Source organism: Neopelma chrysocephalum, unplaced genomic scaffold, assembly GCF_003984885.1.
Source record: "Neopelma chrysocephalum unplaced genomic scaffold, ASM398488v2 Primary Assembly neopelma1_90, whole genome shotgun sequence".
NCBI classification, from domain to species: domain Eukaryota; kingdom Metazoa; phylum Chordata; class Aves; order Passeriformes; family Pipridae; genus Neopelma; species Neopelma chrysocephalum.
The window spans coordinates 919,532-942,268 of record NW_020897752.1 but is presented as its reverse complement, the minus strand read 5'-3'; the positions used below and the strand labels follow the sequence as shown (position 1 = coordinate 942,268).

The window sequence follows — 22,737 nt, the reverse complement described above, 5'->3', positions numbered from 1 at the left end:
TTTTTTCTCACCCGAATCTTTAATTCCTCGCAATAAATATACAAAAATAGAATAAATTAGGTTAAAAAATACAAGGCAACACTGGCAGGCACAGCATTAAAGGGAGGGGGAAATGGGGAAAACCACCCAAAAACCTGGTGGGAGAGGAATAAATAGGGAGAAAAAAAGCAAAAATAAATCAGTTTTGGGACTGAGCCCCCTTTTTTTTTTTTTCTTGAAATGTGGGGGGGGGGCAAAAAGAAGAAAACCCCCCCTGAAAACCTCCCCCAGCTCCCAGGGAGCTCGGAATTCCATTGGCACCCGTTTTTCCGAGGGCAGGGGGAGGGGCGCTCCCGTTTTCCCCCCATGCCCGGGGGAGGATGTTAATAATAATAACACTATAAAAATTCTCATTAATAAGAGGAACAATAAATAAACCCCTCGGGGGGGGGGGGATTAATTTGGGGGGTCTCGGGGTCAGCCCGGGGCCCCCCCGGCCCCCGCCTGCTCCTGCATCCCCAGCAGGCTGTAGGTGATCCGCTTCTGGTGGCCCGGCAGCCGCACCCCGATCCGCTTGATATCCCTGGGAAAAAACCCGGAAAACAGGGATTAGTGGGGTGACGGGAGCTGGGAGCGGGTCCGGGGGAAAGGGGAGTGGGAGGGATCCAAGCAGGCCCTGGGATTGGGGAACCCCAACGTGGCGTTCCCGAGGGATGGAGGGACGTAGATCATCCCAGGGATGGGTGGATGGACATGGGCCATCCCCAAGGATGGGTGGACATGGATCATCCCAAGGGATGGTCCATCCCGAGGGATGGATGGACATGGATCATCCCAAAGGGATAGATGGACATGGCTCATCCCAAAGGATGGATGGATGGACATGGTTCATCCCAAGGGATGGGGGGACATGGCTCATCCCAAAGGATGGATGGATGGACATGGATCATCCCGAGGCATGGGTGGACATGGATCATCCCAAGGATGGGTGGACATGGATCATCCTGAGGATGGGTGGACATGGATCATCCCAAGGGATAGATAGACATGGCTTATCCCAAGGGATGGATGGATGGATGGATGGATGGATGGATGGACATAGCTGATCCCAAGGGATAGACAGACATGGCTCATCCCAAGAGATGGGTGGATGGACAGGGCTCATCCTGGGGGCAGATGGACGGACACGGCTCATCCCAAGGGATGGACGGACAGCCGTGACTCATCCCGGCCTCTCCAGCCAAGGAACATCTAATTTTATCCCGTCCCTCAGGCCGCCAAGGCCATGGAAGTGGTTTCCGTTCCCAGCACATTCCCAGCACATCCCTGAGCCCGGGGATCTGGGGGAGAAGGTGTGGGGACAGTGTGGGGACACCATGGGGACAGTGTGGGGACAGTGTGGGAATGCCAAGGGGACACCACGGGGACACATCACAGGCACACCATGGGGACAGTGTGGGAATATTGCACAGTGTGGGGACACCCCATGGGGACAGCACAGGGATGATATGGGGACAGCACGGGACGGGGACACCATAGAGACACCACCGGGACACCATGGGGATGGAATGGGAATATTGAGGGGACAGCATGGGGACAGCAAAGGGACACTGTGGGGACAGCACGGGAATGTCACGAGGACACCAAGGGGACAGTACAGAATATGAGGACACTGTGGGGACACACCATGGGGATACCCCATATGGACAGCATGGGGATGGTATGGGGACACCATGGGAATGTCAAAGGGACACCATGGGAATGTGCCATAGAGACACCATGGGGATGGAATGGGAATATCAAGGGGACAGCAAAGGGACACACCATGGGGACAGCACGGGAATGTCAGGAGGACACTGTGGGGACACCAAGGGGAGAGCATGGAAAGAGTATGAGGACACCACGGGGACACCAAGGAGACACTCACTCGCTGGTCATCTGCAGGACCTTCTCGATGGTGCTGTAGCCTGAGGCCATGAAGGTCTCTGTGTACTGGGGCATCCGGATGGACTCCAACCACTCCGGGACGGAGCGGAACGGGACACCCTCGGAGCCGCTGGTGCTGGGCAGGCGGATGGACACCCTGGGGCACGGAAAGGGGTGGAAAACGATGGGAAAACAGAAAGATGCAAAAAAAAAATCCGATGCGGAAATGAGAGGTTGGGAAAACGATGGAAAACGGAAGGGTGTGAAAATGAGGGAAAAATTAAATGATGTGGAAAATTGTGTCAAAACGGAGAGATGGGAAAAATAATGTGGCAATGGGAGGGTGCAAAAATTCCTGTGAGAATGGGAGGGTGCAAAAATTCCTGTGAGAACGGGAGGGTGCAAAAAATGATGCAGAAAAGGAAGGATAGAAAAATACCACAGAAGTGAAACGATGCAAAAACCGATGCAGGAATGAAAAAGGGGCAAAAATGGGGGAGAAAGGGAAGGAGGGCACAAAAAAGATGGGAAAATGGAAAGGTGGGAAAATGGAAAGGTGGGAAAATGAGGCAGAAATGGAAAGATGCCAAAAGGTGATGCAGGAATCAAAGTACGGGAAAACTATGCAAAAATGCCAAAAATTATGTGAAAATGGAAAGATGAAAAATTAAGCAGAAATGGAAAGGTGGAAAAAAAAGTAATGCAAAAAAATGGAAGGATGCAAAATAATGAGGAAATCAAACGATGGAAAAAAAAGGATGTGAAAGTGGAAGGATGAAAAAAAACGAGGGAGAAGTGGAAGGATGTGAAAAATGATGTTAAAAAGCAAAGATGCCTAAAAAATCATAGGAAAATGAAAGGATGGGAAAACGTTGCAGAAATGGAAAGACGCCAAAAAAATAATGCAAAAATGTGACGAGGAAACGATGGTGAAGAAAGGAAACGGTGCAAAAAGGGGTGTGAAAATGGGGAGGTGCCAAAACCGAGGGAGAAATGGAGACACCAAAAGCAACGCGAAGGTGAAGAGATGCAAACCCCAACATGAACCAGCACCAGGGGAACACAGAACTACAAAAACTGGTGCAAAAATGGTGCCAAAAGCAACGGAAGACACAAAGGTGTGTTGGAATCAGAGAATCCCAGGATGGTTGGGTTGGGAGGGACCTTAAAGCCCATCCCATCCCACCCCCTGCCATGGGCAGGGACACCTTCCACTAGCCCAGGTTGCTCCAAGCCCTGTCCAGCCTGGCCTTGGACACTTCCCTGGGTCACTGTCCCCCCTCCCTGCACTCCCCCCATCCTAGAGCTCCCCACACTCACCGGGGGTCGAAATCCGCCAGTGCCTTGAGGGACTCGGGGGCGCGGATCAGCTTGTCCAGGATGCTGACGACGTCGGCGAATTTGGGTCGCCGGGCGCGCTCCTGCTGCCAGCACTGCATCATCAGCTGGTAGATGGCCGAGGGACAGTCCAGGGGCGCCGGGAGCCGGAAACCCTCGTTGATGGCCTTCATCACCTACGAGGAGGAGGAGGGTGAGTGATGACCCCCCAAACAAGCTTCATGTTTGCAAGAATCACAGGATGGTTTAGGTTGGGAGAGACCTGAAAGCCCATCCCATTCCCACCCCCTGCCATGGGCAGGGACACCTTCCACTGTTCCAGGCTGCTCCAAGCCCCGTCCAACCTGGCCTTGGACACTTCCAGGGATGGGGCAGCCACAGCTTCTCTGGGCAACCTGGGCCAGGGCCTCATCACCCTCAGAGGGAAGGATTCCTCCCCAATATCCCATCTAAATTTCCCTTCTTTTAGTTTAAAACCATTCCCCCTTGTCCTGTCCCTCCATCCCTTGTCCCAAGTCCCTCTCCAGCTCTTCTGGAGCCCCTTTAGGCACTGGAAGGGGCTCTCAGGTCTCCATGGAGCCTTCTCTTCTCCAGGTGAACATCCCCAGCTGTTCAGGCCTGTCTCCTGTCTCTAACCAAATCTATCCACACATTTATCTCCTTTTTCCCTACAGAATTCCCTATTCCAGTTGCATTAAGTCACAGAATCCCAGAATGGTTTAGATTGGAAGACCTTAAAGCCCATCCTGTGCCACGGGCAGGGACACCTCCCACTATCCCAGGTTGCTCCAAGCCCCGTCCAACCTGGCCTTGGATGTCCCCCAAACCCTGGTGGTGGAGGGTGGGTGCTCACCTCGTGGTTGGAGAGCTCCCAGTAGGGCCTCTCGCCGTAGGACATCACCTCCCACATGACGATGCCGAAGCTCCAGACATCGCTGGCTGAGGTGAACTTGCGGTAGGAGATGGCTTCAGGTGCCGTCCAACGGATCGGGATCTTCCCGCCCTACGGAAACATTGGGGTCAACTCTGCACCCCCCAAAAAACCACCTCCACCATGGCCAACCACCTCACCTTGGCCAACCACCCTGATATGAACCGCCGCCCCAACAAGACCAACCAACCACCCTACCTTGGATGACCCACCACCTCACCTTGGCCAGTCACTTCTCCATGGTCAACAAGCCACCCCTCCATGGCCAACCAACCAGCCCACCTTGACAAACTGACCACCTCACCTTGGACAACCACCTCACCTTGGTCAACCACCCCAACATGACCAACTAACCAGCCTACCCTGGTCAACCCACCACCTCACAATGGCCAACCAACCACCCTTCCATGGCCAACCCACGATCTCCACCTTGGACAACCACTGCATGTTGGTCAACCACCCCAACATGACCAACCAACTAGCCTACCTTGGTCAACCCACCACCTCACAATGGCCAACCAGCCATCCCTCCATGGTCAACTACCTCACCTTGGCCAACCACCCCTCCATGGCCAACCCACCATCTCACCATGGCCAACCACCTCCACCCTGGACAACCAACCACCTCCATTTTGGACAACTGCCTCACCTTGGTCAACCACCCCTTCATGGCCAACCAACCATCCCTCCACAACCAACCACCCACTGCAACCAACCCACCACCCCTCTGTGGTGACACTTACACTGGTGGTGTAGGTGGCTTCAGGGTCATCTTCCAACACCCTGGAGAGCCCAAAATCGGACACCTTGCACACCAGGTTGCTGTTCACCAGGATGTTCCTGGCAGCCAGATCCCGATGGACGTAATTCATGTTGGCCAAGTACTTCATGCCGGCGGCGATGCCCCGCAACATCCCCACCAGCTGGATGACACCGAAGTCCCCCTCTTTTTCCTGGGAAAGGGGGAGAATCCAGCCTGGAATCCATCTGTCGTCCCACGTTCCATGGTGGGTGTTTGTTCCACCACCAGGTTCTCCTTGTCCCTGTCACCACGTGTCACTCACCCGCAGGAATTTGTCCAGTGCCCCGTTCTCCATGTACTCCGTGATGATCATGAAGGGCTTGTCTGTACAAAAAACAGGCCCAAAAAGGGTAAAACACCCCAAAAATCCCTCCAATCCCCAACTGAAAGAGCTTCAAAACTGAAAAAACCATCTGAAGTTCCCCCCACCTCCTCCAAGCCCTCCCAAAATCCTCAGCCCCCCAAGAACACTGAACCTGCCTCAAAAAAATCCCCAAAACCCAAAAAACAACCCCAACCCGCCCAACATAAAAAGAACCCCCCAAAATCAAGTCTTCCCAAAAATCCAAACCCTCCCAATTCCCCACAAAAAAACCCAAAACCCCAACTCCCCAAAATATCCCCCAAAAAATCACCTCCCCAAAACAACGAAAAGCCCCAAACCCCCTACAGACCCCAATAAACCCCCAAATAAAATCGAACCCCCCAAAAAACCAAAATAATCCCCCTAAACCCACCCCAACTCCTGCAAAAATCCCCCAAACTCCCCTAAAACCCCTCCAAATAAACCCCAATTCCCCCCCCCGCCAAAACCCCCAACATCACCCCCCAAAAACACCCAAGACCACCCAAAAAAACTGCAAGCTCCCCAAATTCCTCTTGGTGTTGTTGCTCAAAATACCCTGGTTTTCTATTGCTCGGGTTTGGGGTGTTTTGCAGGGAAATCGGGGCGGGGTTTTTTTTTGGACACTCACACTTGGAGACGACGCCCTCGAGGCGGATGATGTTGTGGTGGCAGAACTGCCCCATGATGGTGGCCTCGCTCAGGAAGTCCACGCGCTGCTTCTCCGTGTATCCCACCTTCAGCGTCTTGATGGCCACCGGCACCTCCTTCCTCCCGCGCTTCAGGGTGCCCTTGTAGACCTCCCCGAATTCACCTGCTCCAAAAAACGGGGGACACTTGTAACCCCCCTGGCCCGGCCCAGTTTTGGGGTGTCTGCGGGGTGACCCAGCCACGTACCGGCACCGATGACCTTCTGGCGGGTGATGAAGGACGGGGGGATCTCGGTGGTGAATTTCAGCATGGCCTGGTTGGGGTCTTCGTAGGTGTGGGGGTCAACGTAGGTCTTGAGGGGCTTCAGCTGGTCTGGGGGCGTCAAGGAGGGGGGTCAGCACCCACGTCACCCCCCACCCATCGCCGCTGTCCCCACCGTGCCGTGGCTCACCTGACTTGGAGAAGTAAACGTCCTCGGCAGACTGGCGCGGCCTCGACCTTCTCCTCCTGCGGAAAGTCCCAAAAAATCATCCCTCGCCCACATTTGGTGGTGGGAAAATGGTATTTGGGGGTTTTCCGGGGTGTTTTGGGGGGTTTCTCTCCTTACCGCCGCAGGACGTAGAGGAGAACGGCCAAGAGCACGACGACGAAGACGACGCCGGCGACGGTGCCGGTGATGACAGCGGTGGATGCCGCGGCCTCGGCGCCTGCGGGGACCATTTGGGGTGGCGGGTGAGCCCTGCACCCCCTGGGCCCCCCACCCCACCCCCCTGCACCCCTCCCCTCGCTCCTCACCCTCGGGCAGGGTCTCGAACTCGTGCTGGGGGCTGAAGGCGCCGTGGCCGTCGGCGGTGAGGGCCTGGACACGCACCACGTACGCGGTGCCCGGGGACAGCTTGGGCAGCGTCACCGAGGGGCCCTCGCAGCGCAGCACTGAGTAGCTGTTCTCGTCCACCTGGGGACACCGGGGGCACGGGGGCACATGGATGGAGGTGGCAGGGATGGGGCAGGGACAGGGGTGACAGGCATGGGGATGGCAGGGATGGGGATGGCAGGGATGGGACAGGGATGGGGGTAGCAGGGATGGAGATGTGACGTGGATGGAGATGTGACATGGATGGGAGCAAGGATGGAGGTGACACGGATGGAAGGGGACATGGACTGGGGAAGAATGGAGGTGACAGGGATGGAGATGTGACATGGATGAGGGTGTGACAGGGATGGGGGTGTGACGTGGATGGAGGCACGTGGATGGAGGGGTGACCTGGATGGAGGCAGGGATGGAGGTGACACGGATGGAGGGATGAACACAAGAAGGACATGAATTGAGGGATGACATGGATGGAGGCGAGGATGGAGGTGACATGGATGGAGGGGTGACACAGACAGAAGGGACAAGGATGGAAGGGGAATATGGACAGAGGAGCATGGAAGGAGGTGACACAGATGGAGGTGACGTGGATGGAGGGGTGAATATGGGAGAGACGTGGATGGGGGTTGACATGGATGGAGGTGGATGAACATGGGAAGGACACGAACTGAGGGATGACATGGATGGAGGTGACAAGGATGGGAGGGTGACATGGATTGGGGAGTGACGTGGATGGGGGGAGACATGGATGGGGCAAGGCTGGAGATGGCAGGGCTGGGGTGATGGGGTTGGGGTGCTGGGGTTGGGCTGTGGGGCTGTAGCTGTGCCACAGGACAGACCTTCTTGCTGTAGGTGACCTCGTACTTCCAGACCCGGCTCTGCTGCCGCGGTGGCACCGTCCAGGACAGGGCCAGGCTGGTGGTTGTCCGTCCGTCCAGGCTCACCGAGGTCACCCGGGGGGGCTCTGCCGTGGACACAGACAGGGATGTCACCAAGGTGTCCCCGGGGGGGTCAGGGACATCACGGAGGTGTCCCCTCTGGGGACAGGGACATCACAGGGGGGTTCCTATGGGGCTTGGGAACCTCACGCAGGTAATGGGGGATGGGGACGATATGGAGGTGACAGGGATGTCACAGAGGTGTCCCCATGGGGGACAGGGACATCTCTGAGGTGTCCCCATGGGGGTTGGGAACATCACGGATGTCTCCCTGTGGTGGATGGGGATGTCACAGAGGTGTCCCCATGGGGGACAGGGACATCTCCGAGGTGTCCCCATGGGGGTTGGGACCATCCCGGAGGTGTCCCCGTGGGGGACAGGGACACCCCGGCGGTGTCCCCAGGACGGAGGGCGGCCGTGGGAGGTGCTGGTGGCCCCTCACCGGTGTGGTTGACGCTGACGGTGGCGGTGGCCACGCTGCGCTGGGGGCTGTAGGGGGACACCCCATTCCGGGCCTCCACGCTGAAGGTGTAGTTGACGAGCGGCTCCAGGTCGGTGACGGTGACGGAGGTGGCCGTGAGCCCCCGGGGGGGCTGCGAGAACCTCACCCCGCCGCCGTCGCAGGGCCGGCACTCGCCGCCGTCAGGCCAGCACTGCTCGCAGGTGACGCTGTAGGTGACGTCCCCGCGGCCCCCGGGGTCGGCGGGGGGGTCCCAGCGCAGCTGCACCGCGGCCCCCAGAGCCACGGCCGTGACCCCCTGGGGGGGCGAGGGGGGACCTGGGGACACACACGGGGGGTCAGAGACTGACACAGTTCATGATTTGTGCATTCTAGGATTGCCAAGGGACTCTCGCAGGCTTCTGCAGGACTTCTGCATTTTACCTCTGATGGCCCATCAAAGCCCATCCCACCCCCGACAATCCTGACAGGCAGGAAAAACCCTTTTCCCAGGCCCCTCACGGGAACTCTGCGCAGGGCCAGGAGATGTTGGGGGTTCGTGGCACGGCCTGTGACACCAACCATGGATCTTTGAGTGTGGGAGCTTCCCTCCCCCACCCCCAATGGATCAAGGCCACCACTTCAATGGACAGACATGGGAGCTGCAACTACCAAGTTCCATCGCTGGACCCCATGGGCAGTGACTATAGACATCTGTCCACTCTCAGCTTTGCTTTCCCTTCCTCTCCCTTACCCTTCTCCTGTCTTTCCTTTCTCTCCCTAATGCATTTTCCCTGAAGGTTCTCTTTATGCCACATTGCTGTAGATGAGAGAGACAGATCATAACACTCCAAATGCTAACATACCTATTTAAACAAAATTGTTAAAATAAACCCTACCTATATGTTTTCAAGCACCATTATTCAGGGTCGTTTCACTCTAATCCGCCCCAAGGGAATTATTGATAAGAACCTGGGTTACCCCCCCTCCCTTTTCTGGGGTGGGTTGTAACAGGAGGTCAGTGGGGGGGCTGCACCTCGATATCCCCCCCCCCCCAATCCCAGGAGGTGACTTACGGGTGCAGGGATCCTCCGGGGGGTCCTGGGGGGCCCGGAAAAACCCCTCCTGGCACGGGCAGGAGGCAGCGGCGGCCGGGGAGGGCTCCGTGTTGGGGGGGCAGGGCTGGCACCCCCCCGGGGACACGGCGGCCTTGAAGGTGCCGGGGGGGCAGGCTGGGGACACACAGGGACAGCAGTGAGACCCCATGTCCCCTCCCCACACAGGGACACCTGTGAGACCCCAAACACCCCTCCCCACATTGGGACACCCCAAATCCCCCTCCCCACACAGGGACACCCCAAATCCCCCAAATACCCCTCCCCACACAGGGACACCTAAATCCACACACAGGGACACTGGTGAGACCCCAAATCCTCCCCACACAGGGACACCCTAAATCCCCCTCCCCACACAGGGACACCTAAATCCACACACAGGGACACTGCTGAGACCCCAAATCCTCTCTACACAGGGACACCTAAATCCACATACAGGACACCCTAAATCCACACACAAGGACACCAGTGAGACCCCAAATCCTCCCACATTGGGACACCCCAAATTGCCCTCCCCACACAGAGACACCTTAAATCCACCTCCCCGCACAGTGACATCTGTGAGACCCCAAATCTCCCTTCCCACCCAGGGACCTGCACCCAGGTGGTGGGGAGGGGGGTCAGCACCCACCCAAGCACCCAGAGGGGGGAAATTTTAGGGGGTTTCACCTCATTTTGCAGCTTCTTTATTATTGGGATCCCCCCTGGTTTCCCCCTCTCCCAGCTGAGCCCTGTCACTCTCACTGCTCTGGTGATATAAATTGGGAATTTTGGGAGTAATACTTAACTTCTCCAAAAAAAAGTGGGAAGTTTAGGGTGTTTCACCTCATTTTGCAGCTTCTATTAACGCTGGGACCCCCCCAGCCCATCCCGATTCAGCCCCTTCCTGGCTGAGCCCTGCTGCACTCGCTACACTGGTGATGCTCCAGGGGAACGATCCAGGACTGGGAATTTTGGGACTAACGCCTCATTTCTCCTGAACAAAGTGGGGGTTTTCAGGGTGTTTCACCTTTTTTTGCAGCTTCTTTATTATTGGGAACCCTCCAGAACCCCCCTCTCCCAGCTGAGCCCTGCCACACTCACTGCACTCAAGGTTGACCATCCAGGATCGGGAATTTTGGGGCCAAATCCTCATTTCTCCAACCCCAAATGGGAATTTTAGGTTATTTTACCTTATTTTGCAACTTCCATTATTACTGGGACCATCCCTGCTCACCCCAGCCCAGCTGCCACACTCGCTACACTCAAGGTTGATGATTCAGGATTGGGAATTTCGGGGCCAAAACCTCATTCCTCTTCGCTCCCACCCCACTCCTCGCCCAGCTGAGCCCTGTCACACTCATTACATTCAAGGCTGACCATCCAGGATCGGGAATTTCGTGGCCAAAACCTCATTCCTCAACCCAAAATGGGAATTTTTAGGGCATTCCCCTCCTTTTTGGACCCTCCTGCCCCAGCCCACCCCTTTCCCAGCTGAGCCCTGCCACACTCACTGCACTGGTGGTGCTCAAGGGTTGATAACCCAGGACGGGAAATTTCGCAGCCAAAACCTCATTTTGTCAACCCGGAGTTGGAATTTTGGGGTATTTCCCATTTCTTCCTTATTCCTGGGCCCCTCCCTGCTCCCCCCAGCCCGGCTGCCACACTCGCTGCGCTCACAGACCGCCTGGGATCGGGAATTCCAAGGCCAAGCCCCTCGCTCCTCTCCCATCCTTGGCTCCCCCAAACCCCCTCCTGGCCTGTTTCCCACTGGCCGTACCTTGGCAGGTGTCCCCCAGGCTCTGGAATCCGGCCTGGCACAGGCATTCCCCGATGGGCACGATCCACTCGCCCTCGGCGCTGCAGTGCAGGGCCGGCGCCTGCTCGGCCTCCGCCCGCTCCACGCACACCCCCCGCACCTCGGCCAGCGCCTGCGAGTCCGCCCCGGCCACGGTCTCCGGGAATTCCGCCAGCCCCCGGATCACCGCCGGGCAGCGCTTGTAGTAGACCCTGACGGAGAGCAGGGCCACGCAGGCGCCCAGGTCCTGGAAGGCCAGGTAGAAGCCCTTCCTCCGCAGCGGCCCCACCGAGCGAACCTCCACGTTGAGTTTGACGTTGCGGGCGGCAAAATCCTCCTGCACGGTGATCTCGTCCGGGGCGATGGTGTCGATCTTCCGGAACTGCCGCTTCTGGAAGTTGGTGCCATAATCCACGTCGGACTCGGCGTAGTAGAGGTTGAAGGTCTCCTTGCAGGAGCCGCCCCCGGCCGTGGGGAAGCTGTTGCAGTCGCGGACGGTGAACTGGAGCTCGATGAAGATGCGCTCGGCCACCCCCCGGTAGATCCAGTTGGTGCGGAGCCAGTTCTCCTGCTCCCCCTCCAGGACGTTGCACACGGAGTAGATGTAGATCAGGGAGTCGTTGAGGACGTTCTGCAGCTGGTCCCACTGTCCCCACGGAGACACAAACGGCACTTGGAGGGGGAACTGAGGCACAATGGTCCCTACGGAGGCACTCGGCCTCATCCCTGCAGGTGTCCCCAGCTCTACACCCATGGACACCCCCGGCCCTGTGGAGATCTCCGGTCACATCCCAGTGGAGATCCACAGCCCCATGGACATTCCCATCTCTGTCCCCATGGACGCCCCTGGCCCTGTGAATGTCCCCAACCACATCCCAACGGAGATCCACAACCCTGTGGATGTCCCCATCTCCATCCCCATGGGTGTTCCTGGCTCCATGGAGGTCCCCAGTCACACCCCACTGCAGCTCTCCAACCCCATGGATGTCCCCATCTCCATCTCCATGGATGCCCCTGGCCCTTTGAATGTCCCCAATCCCAACGGAGATCCACAACCTCATGGACATCTCCATCCCCATGGGTGTTCCTGGCTCCATGGAGGTCCCAGGACACACCCAGTGGAGCTTTCCAACCCCATGGATGTCCCCATCTCAGTCCCCACGTGTGGACCTGTCCCCCCCCCCCCCATGATGTCTCTGTCCCTGGGGGTGTCCCCATCCCCATCCCCATTGATTCCCCCACCAGCATCCCCATGGATTTCCCCATGCCCATGGAGGTCCTTGTTTCCATCACTAGGGAGGTCTCCATGGATGTCCCTGTTCCCGTGGGCGTTCCCCTTCCCCATCCCTGTGGAGGTCCCCAAGGATGTCCCTGTCCCCATCACCATGGAGATCCCCATGGAGGACCCCAATCCCATGGAGGTCCCCTATGGAGAGGTCTCCATTCCCTGGCCCCAAGGATGTCCCCATTCCCTGTCCCCATCCCGGTTGGGGTGCTGGATCCCGGGTGCTCACCCCTTTTCCGTAGGGATGGGTGAGCCAGCCCAGCTCCCCGTGTGCCTTGGCGAAGTCCAGCAGCACCACTGTGGGACAGGAGAGAGGAGAGGAACGTCAGGAGATGCCACCAGGACCTGCAGGTGCCACCAGGACACCCCTCGGACCCCCAGATCCTGGGATCCACTGACATCTATCCTTCAGGACACACGGACGTCCCCCAGGACCCACAGGTGCCCTTGGACCCACAGACATCACTGAACTCCCAGATGCTTCCAGGACTTACGGACATCCCCCAGGACCCACAGGTGCCCTGGGATCCATGGATGTCCCCAGTACCTACAGATGTCCCCATGGAAGCTCTCAGGGCTTGCAAACGCTCCTGGGACCCAGAGATGCCGCCGGGATCCACGGATGTCCTCAAGATCCATGGATATCCCCAGGATCCACAGATCCACCCCATCCCCACAGGTGCCCTGGGATCCACAGTTGTCCATGGGATCCACGGATGTCCCCAGTTCCCAGAGACGTCCCCATGACCCATGGAAATTCCCAGGGCTTGCAAACACTCCTGGGCCCCACAGATGCCCCCAGGATCCATGGATGTCCTCAGCATCCATGGATATCCCTGGGACCTACAGATGCCCCCAGGATCCATGGATGTCCTCAGCATCCATGGATATCCCTTGGCCCCACAGATGCCACCAGGATCCATGGATGTGCTCAGGACTCCCAGAGGTCCCCAGGACCCCCAGATCCACCCCATCCCCACAGACATCCCCACACGACCTCCAAACATTCCCAGACGCCACAAACGTCCCTTAGACCCACGGATCCCGCCCTCATTCCCAACAGATTCCCCCGGGATGCCCCCGAGCCGCCCCCAAAGGAGGGGGAGCGGCGGCGGTGCCGGGCCCGGACCTGCCGGGGCACGTCCAGGGCGGGTCCGGATCCAGCGCCGGGAGAGGAAGAGGAGGAAGAGGAGGAAGAAGAGGAAGAGGAGGCCGCCGAGGGCCGGGAGGGAGCGGGGCCCCCCCTGGGTGAATCACCCCCCAGGAATGTGCCCGGACGCCCGAGGTCACCGGGATGGGTCCGGCGGGACGGGGGAGGGTCGGGATGTGGGATGTGCCCCCCCGGCTCCCCCCGCTGGGAACGGACGAGCTCGACCTGCCCCGGAGGGTGAAATCGGGGGGGGACACACCCCAAAACCTGCGGGGGGGGGGGCAAATTCACATCCATTGATTTCTTTTAGGATTAAAGTCTGTCCAGACTCTGCCCGACGGGTTTAATCCGGCGTTTTTCGAGGGAAAGGCGGAAGAGCCCGGCCCCGAATGCAAATAAATGGGAGGCTGGGATAGAAAACGCCTCCCTAAGAAACCAAAAATGGGGGAAAAACCCCTAAAACGAGGATTTTTTGGAAGCGCTGGGGGGGAAGATAAAAGGAGGCGACCCCTCGGCGGGGACCCCCCAACACTCCGGGGCGGCTGCGGGATTTGGGGTGTGTTCCCAAAGTGCTGATTCCCAGGAGGGAATGTTGGGATTTGGTGCTTAAAACGGAGCGGGGGGGGGGGGTGGAATTGTGTCCCCCCCTCCACTGCCGTGCCCGGGGTCAGGAAGGATGCCCGGGCGGATATCCCGGTTTTCCTGCGGCTGGAAATCCCCCCGCGTGCCTCCGGAGAGCGGAAAGCGCCGGGAGCCGGGGCCGGGTCCCCCGGGAATGGGGCGGGGGGTCCCGGGGGGTCCCTGTGGGTTCTCTGTGGGGTCCCCCCGGTTTTGGGTCTGGGGGTTCCCTGTGAGTTCCCCGTGAGGTCCCCCCGGTTTTGGGGCGGGGAGTTCTCTGTGGGTTCCCCCTGGTTTTGGGTCCGAGGGTTCCCTGTGGGTTCCCTGTGGGTTCTCTCTGAGCTCCCCCCGGTTTTGGGGCAGGGGGTCCCTGTGGGTTCTCTGTGGGGTCCCCCCGGTTTTGGGGCGGGGGTTCCCTGTGGGTACTCTCTGAGCTCCCCCCGGTTTTGGGGCGGGGGGTCCCTGTGGGTCCCCGTGGGGTCCCCCCGTGCCGGGCGGGGGGGCTCAGGGAGGATCCCGGGGCTGTGGCTGCTGAGTCAAAGGGTGCAGCATCCTGGGAGCTCCCGGGACAGCCCCGGGACAGCTCCGGCGGCACCTGCCCCCCCTCTGCCATCATCACCATCCTCACATTCTCCATGGCCATCGTCACCACAGCCACCCCCCCCTTCATCTTCATCATCTTCATCGCCGTGGCCACCACCACCATGTGCCACCATGAACGTGGCCACCCCCCACCTCCCCCATCCTCCTCCTCACCCCCCCCCCACTCCACAGCTGCATCCCGGTCCCATTCCCAGCTCCATCCCTTCCCCATCCACTGCATTTTCCACCCTGTCCTGTTCTATCCTCATCCCATCCCAGTCCTGTCCCCATACCCAAAATGAACCAAAATCCTGTCCCCACTCATGTTCCTGTCCCCACCCCAATCCCATCCCAATCCCACCCTCATCTCAACCTTAATCTGAATCCCAATCCCACAATGAATCCTATGCCCTCTCACTCCCATCCCCATCCCAATCCTGTCCCCTCCTCAGTCTCAATCATAATCCCAAAATGGATCCCACCCCTATCCCATTCCCTGCTCCTTAACCCCCTCCCCACCCTCAGATCTCCCAAATCCCACCAGATCTCGCCCTTTCCAAGTGCTGGGAACCAACCCCCCCTTAACCCCAAATCCTGCCTCTCTCCCACCACTTTCCCTTCCCTCCCCTGCCCTTTTGAAACCCCAAATCCCAACATTCCCTCCTGGGAATCGGCACTTCGGGAACACACCCCAAATCCTGCAGTCACCTCGGGGTATTGGGGGTCCCCTCCACGGGGTCACCCCCCTCCCCCTTCCCCCCTGCACTCCCAAAAATCCTCACTTTAAGGTTTTTTCCACCCCATTTTTAGTTCTGAGGGGGGTATTTTCTATCCCAGCCTCTGATTTATTTGCATTTGGGGCCGGATTCTTCCCCCTTTCCCTCGAAAAACGCCGGATTAAACCCGTCGGGCAGAGTTTGGAGAGACTTTAATTTTAAAGAACTTCAACCTATGTATAAAAAAAAGTGAATTCCCCCTTTTTTTTTTACCCCAACCCCCCAAACTAAGCCCTAAAACCACGGGGGGAAGGGTTGTGAGGTGGAGGCCGAGACGCTGCTTGTTTTTTCCCAGAGATTTTTGGGATTTTCCTGACATTGTTTTCCAGCTCTCCGGGCCGGATCCCGCCCGGCCCTGAACCGCCCATGGGAAACGCTCCATTTTAGGGGGATTTTCCCCTTTTTGGGGGGTTTGGTTTTTAAATCCCCTCCACCCGCCCCCCTCTGTCAGCCTTTTCTGGGGGCTCCCAGCAGGACCCGGCCCCGGAGCGTCAGCCGGGCACTCGGCATGGGAAAAATCCCCCACACCTCTCAGTTTTCACTTTTTTGAGCTTTTCTTCCCTCTATTTAAACTTTTCCCTCCTATATTTTAGCCCCCGGGCCCATTTTAGCTCTCCCCCCCCTATTTTTAGCTTTTCCCCCACCTTTTTAATCCCCCTCCCACTTATTTCAACTTTTCCCCTCTTAGTTTAACTTTTCCCCCTTCGCTTCAACTTTCCCACCCTAATTTTAACTTTTCCCCCTCATTTTAACCATTTCCCCCCCGCACCCGCTGATTCCCCCCCGCACCCCAAATTTATTTTGGGAGGGGGGGAGCACCCCTTCTTCCTTTACTTTCCGAGCGCTCCCCAACCTCTCAACGCCCCAAAACCACGCGGATTTGCCCCAAACCCGCCTCACCTCTATGAATTCCCCCCGAGCACCCCGACAATGACTTTTGGGGTGTCCCCCCCCCAAAATAGAAGCGCGGGACTCACCTTCCTCGGCCGCCGCGGGGGGCAGGGGGGCGAGGGCGGTGAGGAGGAGGAGGGTGAGGGTCGGGGGGGTCCCGGCCATGGCGGGGGGTGCCGGGGGTGCCCCGCGAGGTGTGGGGTGCGTGGGGTGTGTGGGGTGTGTGGGGCGCGCGCCCGCTCCTGTTCATTCATGCCCCGGTGACGTCACCGGCCACGCCCGCTCTTAAAGGCGCCGCGGCCGCTCCCAGTTCGCCCCAGTCCGGCACTGGGAGGCCGCGCTGCCGGGGGTGGGACGAGGCCGTCGGAAGGGAGCGGGCTCTGGGAGCGCCCCCGGGGAGCGGGGAACAGCCGTGGGGGGGCTTTGGGGGTCCCGGTCCGGCCGCGAAGGGGTCCCGGAGCCCCCCCCGCCCCCTCCCCGTTCATTCATAACCAGCGTGGGAAGGGGGGGGCCGGCAGCCAATGGCGGGAGGGGGGCGGGGCCAGGGGCTACTACCGGCCACGCCCCCCGCCCACCAGTTCGGGACTGGGGGGACTGGGGGAGGGGCTGGTTTGGGGGGGCTGGTTTGGGGGGGCTGCCCGGCCCCCTCGAGCCCCAGGGCCCCAAACACCGCAGCGCCCCAAATCCTCAGCGCCCCAAACCTTCACCAAGCACCCCAAATTCTGCACCACCCACAGGACCCCAAATCCCGCAGCACCCCAACTCCATCAGCACTAGCACCCCAAATCCTGCAGCATCCCAAATCCTGCACCACCCCCATCTCCCCCAAGCACCTCAAGTCCCACTACAAATCCTGCCGCCCTCCCACTCCCACAATCCCACAGCACCCCAAATCCTGCACCCCCCACCCCCCATCCCCAGGTTCCCAACTGCACCCCAAATCCCCCAGCACCCCAAATTCTCCAGCACCCACATCTCCATAACGCACAGCACCCAAAATCTCCCAGCACCCCAAATCCCCATCACTTCACAGCACCCCAAATCCCACAGGATCCACAGCACCCCAAATCCCCCACTCCTCCATCCCCAGCACCCCAAATCCTGCAGCACCCACACCCCCATGATCCCGTGGCACTCCAAGTCCCCGGCACACCCCACTTACCCTAAATCACCCAGCACACCCCCATCTTAGCCCCACAAATCCCCCAACATCCCCATCCCAGCATCCCCCAGAACCCCAAATCCTTCCGCCTCTCCAGTACCCCATTGCACCCCAAATTCTCAGGATCCCACTTACCCCAAGGCACCTCAAATCCCCCAGGACCCCCTTCCCAGCACCCAAAATCCCCCAGCACCCCAAATCCTTCAGCACTTCAGATTCTTCTGAACCCACATCGCTGTGATCCCACTGCACCCCAAATCCCCCCAAATCCCCCAGCACCCTGATCTTCATCAACCCACAGAACCCCAAATCCTCCAGAATCTGCAGCCCCACAAACCCCACAGCACCCCAAAAGCCCACCCCCAGCATCCTAAATCCTCCAGCATCTGCAACCCCCAAATGCTGCAGGACCCACATCCCCACGATCCCATTGCACCCCAAATCCCCAGCATCCCAAAGGTCCCCACACCTCCATCCCAGCACCCCAAATCCTCCAGCACCTGCAGCCCCACGATCCCATTGCACCCCAAATCCCCCAGCACCCCCATCTCCATAACACACAGCACCCCAAAGCCCCCACCCCCAGCACCCCAAATCCTGCAGGACCCACATCCCCACGATCCCACTGCACCCCAATCCCCCCAAATCCCCCACAACCCCATCTCCATAACGCACAGCACCCCAAATCCCCAGCACCCCAAATCCCCCCGCACCCCAAACCCCCTGAATTTCAGGAAATTTCAGGAAGTTGAGGCTCCCCGGGATCTTTTTTCATAGAAAACACAGATTTTACTCAAAAAGCACCTTTTCCCCTCCCGCCTCCCCCCGGAGCCGCCCCCTGACAGGGGGTTCAGCTGGGGGGGGGTCCCCTCCTCCCCGCGGGCCACCCCGGCGGCGACCTGGTCCCTTTTCCAGAGCTGTTCCACCAGGGAATCGAGGATCGGGGCCGCCCGGGTCAGCCCGGCCCGCGCCCCCCCCGGGGCCGCCCCCGCCCGCAGCACCCGCAGCCCCCGCGCGGCCTCGAGAGCCCGAACCTCCCCCTCGGTGACGGCCGCGTGCGGGGACAGGTCGGACCTGGGCACACGGAGGGTCAAGGGAAACGGCAGCACCCCGAAACTCCCCCAAAATTCCCCCTAAACTCCCCCAAACCCCGCGGGAGCTGCGGATCCATCAGTGTGATGAGCTGGGAACGGGCTCTGCAGGGGGGAGACGAGGGGGGGCAAACCTGCCCTGGGGGGGACACGGGGCCACGGGTGACACCAACACCCCAAAAATCCTCCCTAGACCCCCCAAAACCAAAACCCCCTAAAAATCAGGGGGAGCCGGGAATCCATCAGTGCAGTGAGCTGTGAACGGGCTCTGCCTCAGGGGGGACTGAGTGGGGAGAAATCTGGAGGTGCAAACCTGCCCTGGGGGGGGCTGACACAGGGTCAGGGGAGACCCCAACACCTCAAACACCCCCCCAACAAGCCCCATAAAAACCAGTGGGATTTGTGACCCCATCGGTGCAACGAGGTGCTGCCCGTTCTCAGCCACACGAGATCCCACCCGGGAGGACTCTGGGGGTGCAAACCCCCTTGGTGGGGCGCTGCCCCCCCCCCCGGGGACCCCCCAAAAGGATACTTGGTGCCCACGACCACGGTGACGAGCCCCTGCCCCGAGAGGCGGCTCAGCTGCGCCGGCAGCTCCTCGAAGGACGCGCGGTCGGTGAAGGAGAACAGCACCAGGACGGCGTCCAGCTCCTCCTGACAGGCCTGGGGGGGGACAAACAACGTCGGGGGGGTCCCGGGGGGGTCCCCCCACCCCAAAAAAGGGACTCACGGGCAGCAGGTGCTCGAACTTCCTCAGGGCTCCGTCCCCGCAGTCCCAGAAGTGCAGCTGGAAGAGGACGGGCCGGGCGCTGCCCCGGGGCTGGGCCGGCCAGAACACCGTGGTGGCCTCGATCCCTGGGGACACGCGGGGCTGGGACCCCGGGAGGGCACAGGGGCACCCACACCCCCAAAACCTCCCAAACCCCCTGAAAAATCACCCCAAAACCCCCGAAAAAATCACCCCAAAGCCCCCTAAAAATCACCCCCAAACCCTCTAAAAAATCACCCCAAGGCCCCCTAAAAAAATCACCCCAAGCCCCCTAAAAAATCACTCCCCAAAACCCCCTAAAAAATCCCCCAAAACCCCCTAAAAATCACCCCAAAACCTCCTAAAAATCATCCCAAAACCCCCTAAAAAATCACTCCCAAACTCCCTAAAAAATCCCCCCAAACCCCCTAAAAAATCACTCCCAAACCCCCTAAAAAATCACTCCCAAACCCCCTAAAAAATCCCCCCAAACCCCCTAAAAAATCCCCCCAAACCCCCTAAAAAATCACCCCCAAACCCCCTAAAAAATCACCCTCAAGCCCCCTAAAAAATCACCTCAAAGCCCCCTAAAAAATCACCCCCAAACCCCCTTAAAAAGTCCCCAAAACCCCCTAAAAATCACCCCAAAGCCCCCTAAAAAATCACCCCAAGACCCCCTAAAACTCAGTGGGAGTTGCCAGTCCATGGGTGTAACAAAGTGTTGCCCGTTCTCAGCCTGCCCAGGCTCCGGAGTGGGGTGAAATCCGGGGTGCAAACGGGGACACGGGGCCAAGGGTGACACCAACACCCCCAAAAATCGCCCTCAAAACCCCCAAAACCCCCACAGGAGCTGGGAATCCATCAGTGCAATGAAGTGTGAACGGGCTCTGCCCAACCAGGTATTGAATGGGGGGGTGCAAACCTGCCCTGGGGGGGGACACGGGGTCGGGGTGACACCAACATCCCAAAAAATGCCCCCCAAGTCCCCTAAAAATAAGCAGCGTCTGTGAACCCATCAGTGTAACGAAGTGTTGCCCGTTCTCAGCCTGCCCAGGGATGGAGTGGGGTGAAGTGTGGGGGTGCAAACCCACTGATGGTGGTCAAGGGAGACACCAACACTCCCAAAAAAACCCCCAGAACCCCCCAAAATCAGTGGGAGTTGCCAATCCATGGGTGTGACGAAGTGTTGCCTGGTCTCAGCCCCCTGAGACACCCAGTGGGGGGAAATCTGGGGGTGCAAACCTGCCTGGGGGGTGACACGGGGTCAGGGGAGACCCCAACACCCCAAAAATCCACCCTTAGAGGGGCAAAACCCCCTAAAAATAAGCAGGAGCTGTGAATCCATGGGTGTAACGAAGTGTTGCACGTTCTCAGCCTCCGAGATACAAAGTGGGGTGAAATGTGGGGGTGCAAACACACTCGTGGGAGGACACACGAGCACCAACGCCCCAAAAAATCCCCTCAGTCCCACTAAAACTCAGTGGGTGCCCTGAATCCATCAGACCCATCAGTGTCACGAGGTGCTGCACATTCTCAGCCCCCCCAGATACCAAGGGGGGTGAGATCTGGGGGTGCAAACCTGCCTGGGGGGTGACACGGGGCCAGGGGAGACCCCAAGCATGGGATCTGTGTCCATGGAGTCCCTCTATCATCCCATGGGGTCCCTGAATCCCCACAGGGTCCCACATCCCTCCTATGGGGTCTGTGCCCTCCCCACAGATTCCCTGCATCCCCTTTGGGACCCCTGAACCCCCTGTGGGGTCCCTGAACCCCCTTTGGGATCCCTGAACCCTCTGTGGGGTTCCAGAACTCCCCCACAGGGTCCATGAACCCCCCCTATGGGATCTCTGCACCCCTCCTATGGGGTCTGTGCCCTCCCCGTCCCTGTATCCTCCCATGGGGTCCCTGAATCCCCCCAGAAGCCCTCTCTTTGTGGGGTCCCTGAACCCCTTCTGGAGTCCCACCATCAGGGGTCCCTGAATACCCCCCCAGAGTCCCAGAACCCCCAAAAGGGTCCCTGACATCCCTGTAGAGTCCCAGAACCCTCTTTGGAGTCCCAACACCCTCCATGGGGTCCCAGAACCCCCCCTAAGGGATCCCTGACACCCCTGTAGGGTCCCAGAACCTGCTGTGGGATCTCACCATCAGGGGCCCATGAACCACTTCAGAGGGTCCCTGACAACCCTATGGGATCCCAAAACCCCCTGTGGGGTCCCTGAACCCCCACATGGGGTCCCAGAGCTCTCTATGGGGTTCCACCATCAGGGGTCCACGAACACCCCCCCCCCCAGGACCCCTGACACCCCTGTGGGATCCCAAATCCCTTGTGGGGTCCCACCCCCCCTCCCAAGGGGTCCCTGAACCCCCTATGGGGTCCCGAACCCCCTGTGGGGTCCCACCACCCTCCCAAGGGGTCCCTGAACCCCCTGCGGGACCCCAGAACCCTCTATGGGGTCCCAGAACCCTCTATGGGGTTCCACCATCAGGGGTCCATGAACACCCCCCTCCCAGGACCCCTATGAGATCCCAAACCCCCTGTGGGATCCCAAACCCCCATCCAAAGGCTCCCGCCCCCCCAGCCGCCCCCCCGGGCCGTACCGAGGGTCTCGTGGTGCGGGGGGGTCGCGGCGGTCCCGGGGGCTCGGGGGGTCCCGGCCAGCGCTGCCACCAGGGCGGTTTTGCCGACGCCGCTCCTTCCCACCAGGAACAGTTTGTAGGGCAGGGTGGGCATGGCCAGGGGGGGCGGCAGCGCCGGCCGCTCCAGCAGCCCTGGGCAGGGGGGGACGGCGGTTTTTGGGGGGTTTTGGGGTTTTTTTTTGGGGTTTTTGGGGGGCTGATCCCGGGCGGGGCGGGGGTCTCACCGAACACCCGCCGCCGGTTCCGCTGCAGCAGCGACTCCAGGTAGGGGCGGCCGGGGGGCGACAGGAGCCACCCCCGCTCCAGCGGGGAATCCTGCGGGTCCTGGGAATCCCGCTCTGCCATGGGACCCTCCCCGCGCCTGCGGGACACGGAGGGGACCCCCCGTCCCCCAGGGGGGTCACTGCACTCCGCGGCTCTGGGGGCGAGGGGTCCCCTCTGACCCCCCCGGGGGCTCTGGGTCAGCCCAGGGGGGCCCTAAAAATTCCCTCGGGGTCCCCAAAACCACCTGTGGGGTCCGTAACCCCCCCGTGGGGTCCCTAACTCCACCCCATGGAGTCCCTGAACCCTCCATGGGGCCCCTGAAATTCCCTCGAGGTCCCTAAAACCGCCTCGTGGGGTCCCCGCAACCCCCTCTGAGGTCTCTGCATCCTGCCATGGGGTCCCTAAAACCACCTGTGGGATCCC

General features: G+C 59.6%; 2 protein-coding genes across 2 annotated transcripts; both read right to left on the bottom strand.

The window, feature by feature from the left end:
- Positions 1–6: 6 nt before the first annotated feature.
- On the bottom strand, positions 7–14,839 carry EPHA2 (EPH receptor A2). Its single transcript, XM_027693170.1, has 17 exons — positions 14,768–14,839; positions 12,625–12,696; positions 11,093–11,756; positions 9,295–9,450; positions 8,222–8,557; positions 7,681–7,805; positions 6,766–6,925; positions 6,578–6,677; positions 6,422–6,477; positions 6,217–6,342; positions 5,951–6,133; positions 5,239–5,300; positions 4,918–5,127; positions 4,097–4,246; positions 3,226–3,419; positions 1,907–2,062; positions 7–562 (listed from the first exon to the last, which is right to left on the bottom strand). Exons 1-17 carry the CDS (start codon positions 14,837–14,839, stop codon positions 457–459), a joined length of 2,928 nt encoding a protein of 975 aa, XP_027548971.1. The 3' UTR covers positions 7–456.
- A 3,475-nt stretch (positions 14,840–18,314) lies between these two features.
- CPLANE2 (ciliogenesis and planar polarity effector 2) lies at positions 18,315–22,527 on the bottom strand. Its single transcript, XM_027693154.1, has 5 exons — positions 22,275–22,527; positions 22,012–22,182; positions 19,396–19,520; positions 19,198–19,328; positions 18,315–18,648 (listed from the first exon to the last, which is right to left on the bottom strand). The coding sequence occupies exons 1-5, from the start codon at positions 22,393–22,395 to the stop codon at positions 18,315–18,317; spliced, it is 882 nt and encodes a 293-aa protein (XP_027548955.1). The 5' UTR covers positions 22,396–22,527.
- Between the last annotated feature and the right edge of the window lie 210 nt (positions 22,528–22,737).

Coding starts and splice junctions, on each gene's coding strand:
- EPHA2 (XM_027693170.1), bottom strand. CDS start 14,839: ATGAAGATGAAGGGGGGGGTGGCTGTGGTGACGATGGCCATGGAGAAT. Junction 8,558..9,294: donor CCCGGAGGATCCCTGCACCC/GTAAGTCACCTC, acceptor GTGTGTCCCCAG/GTCCCCCCTCGCCCCCCCAG. Junction 3,420..4,096: donor GGGAGCTCTCCAACCACGAG/GTGAGCACCCAC, acceptor TCCTCCTCGTAG/GTGATGAAGGCCATCAACGA.
- CPLANE2 (XM_027693154.1), bottom strand. CDS start 22,395: ATGGCAGAGCGGGATTCCCAGGACCCGCAGGATTCCCCGCTGGAGCGG. Junction 19,521..22,011: donor CCCGCACCACGAGACCCTCG/GTACGGCCCGGG, acceptor GCGTGTCCCCAG/GGATCGAGGCCACCACGGTG. Junction 19,329..19,395: donor AGTTCGAGCACCTGCTGCCC/GTGAGTCCCTTT, acceptor GTCCCCCCCCAG/GCCTGTCAGGAGGAGCTGGA.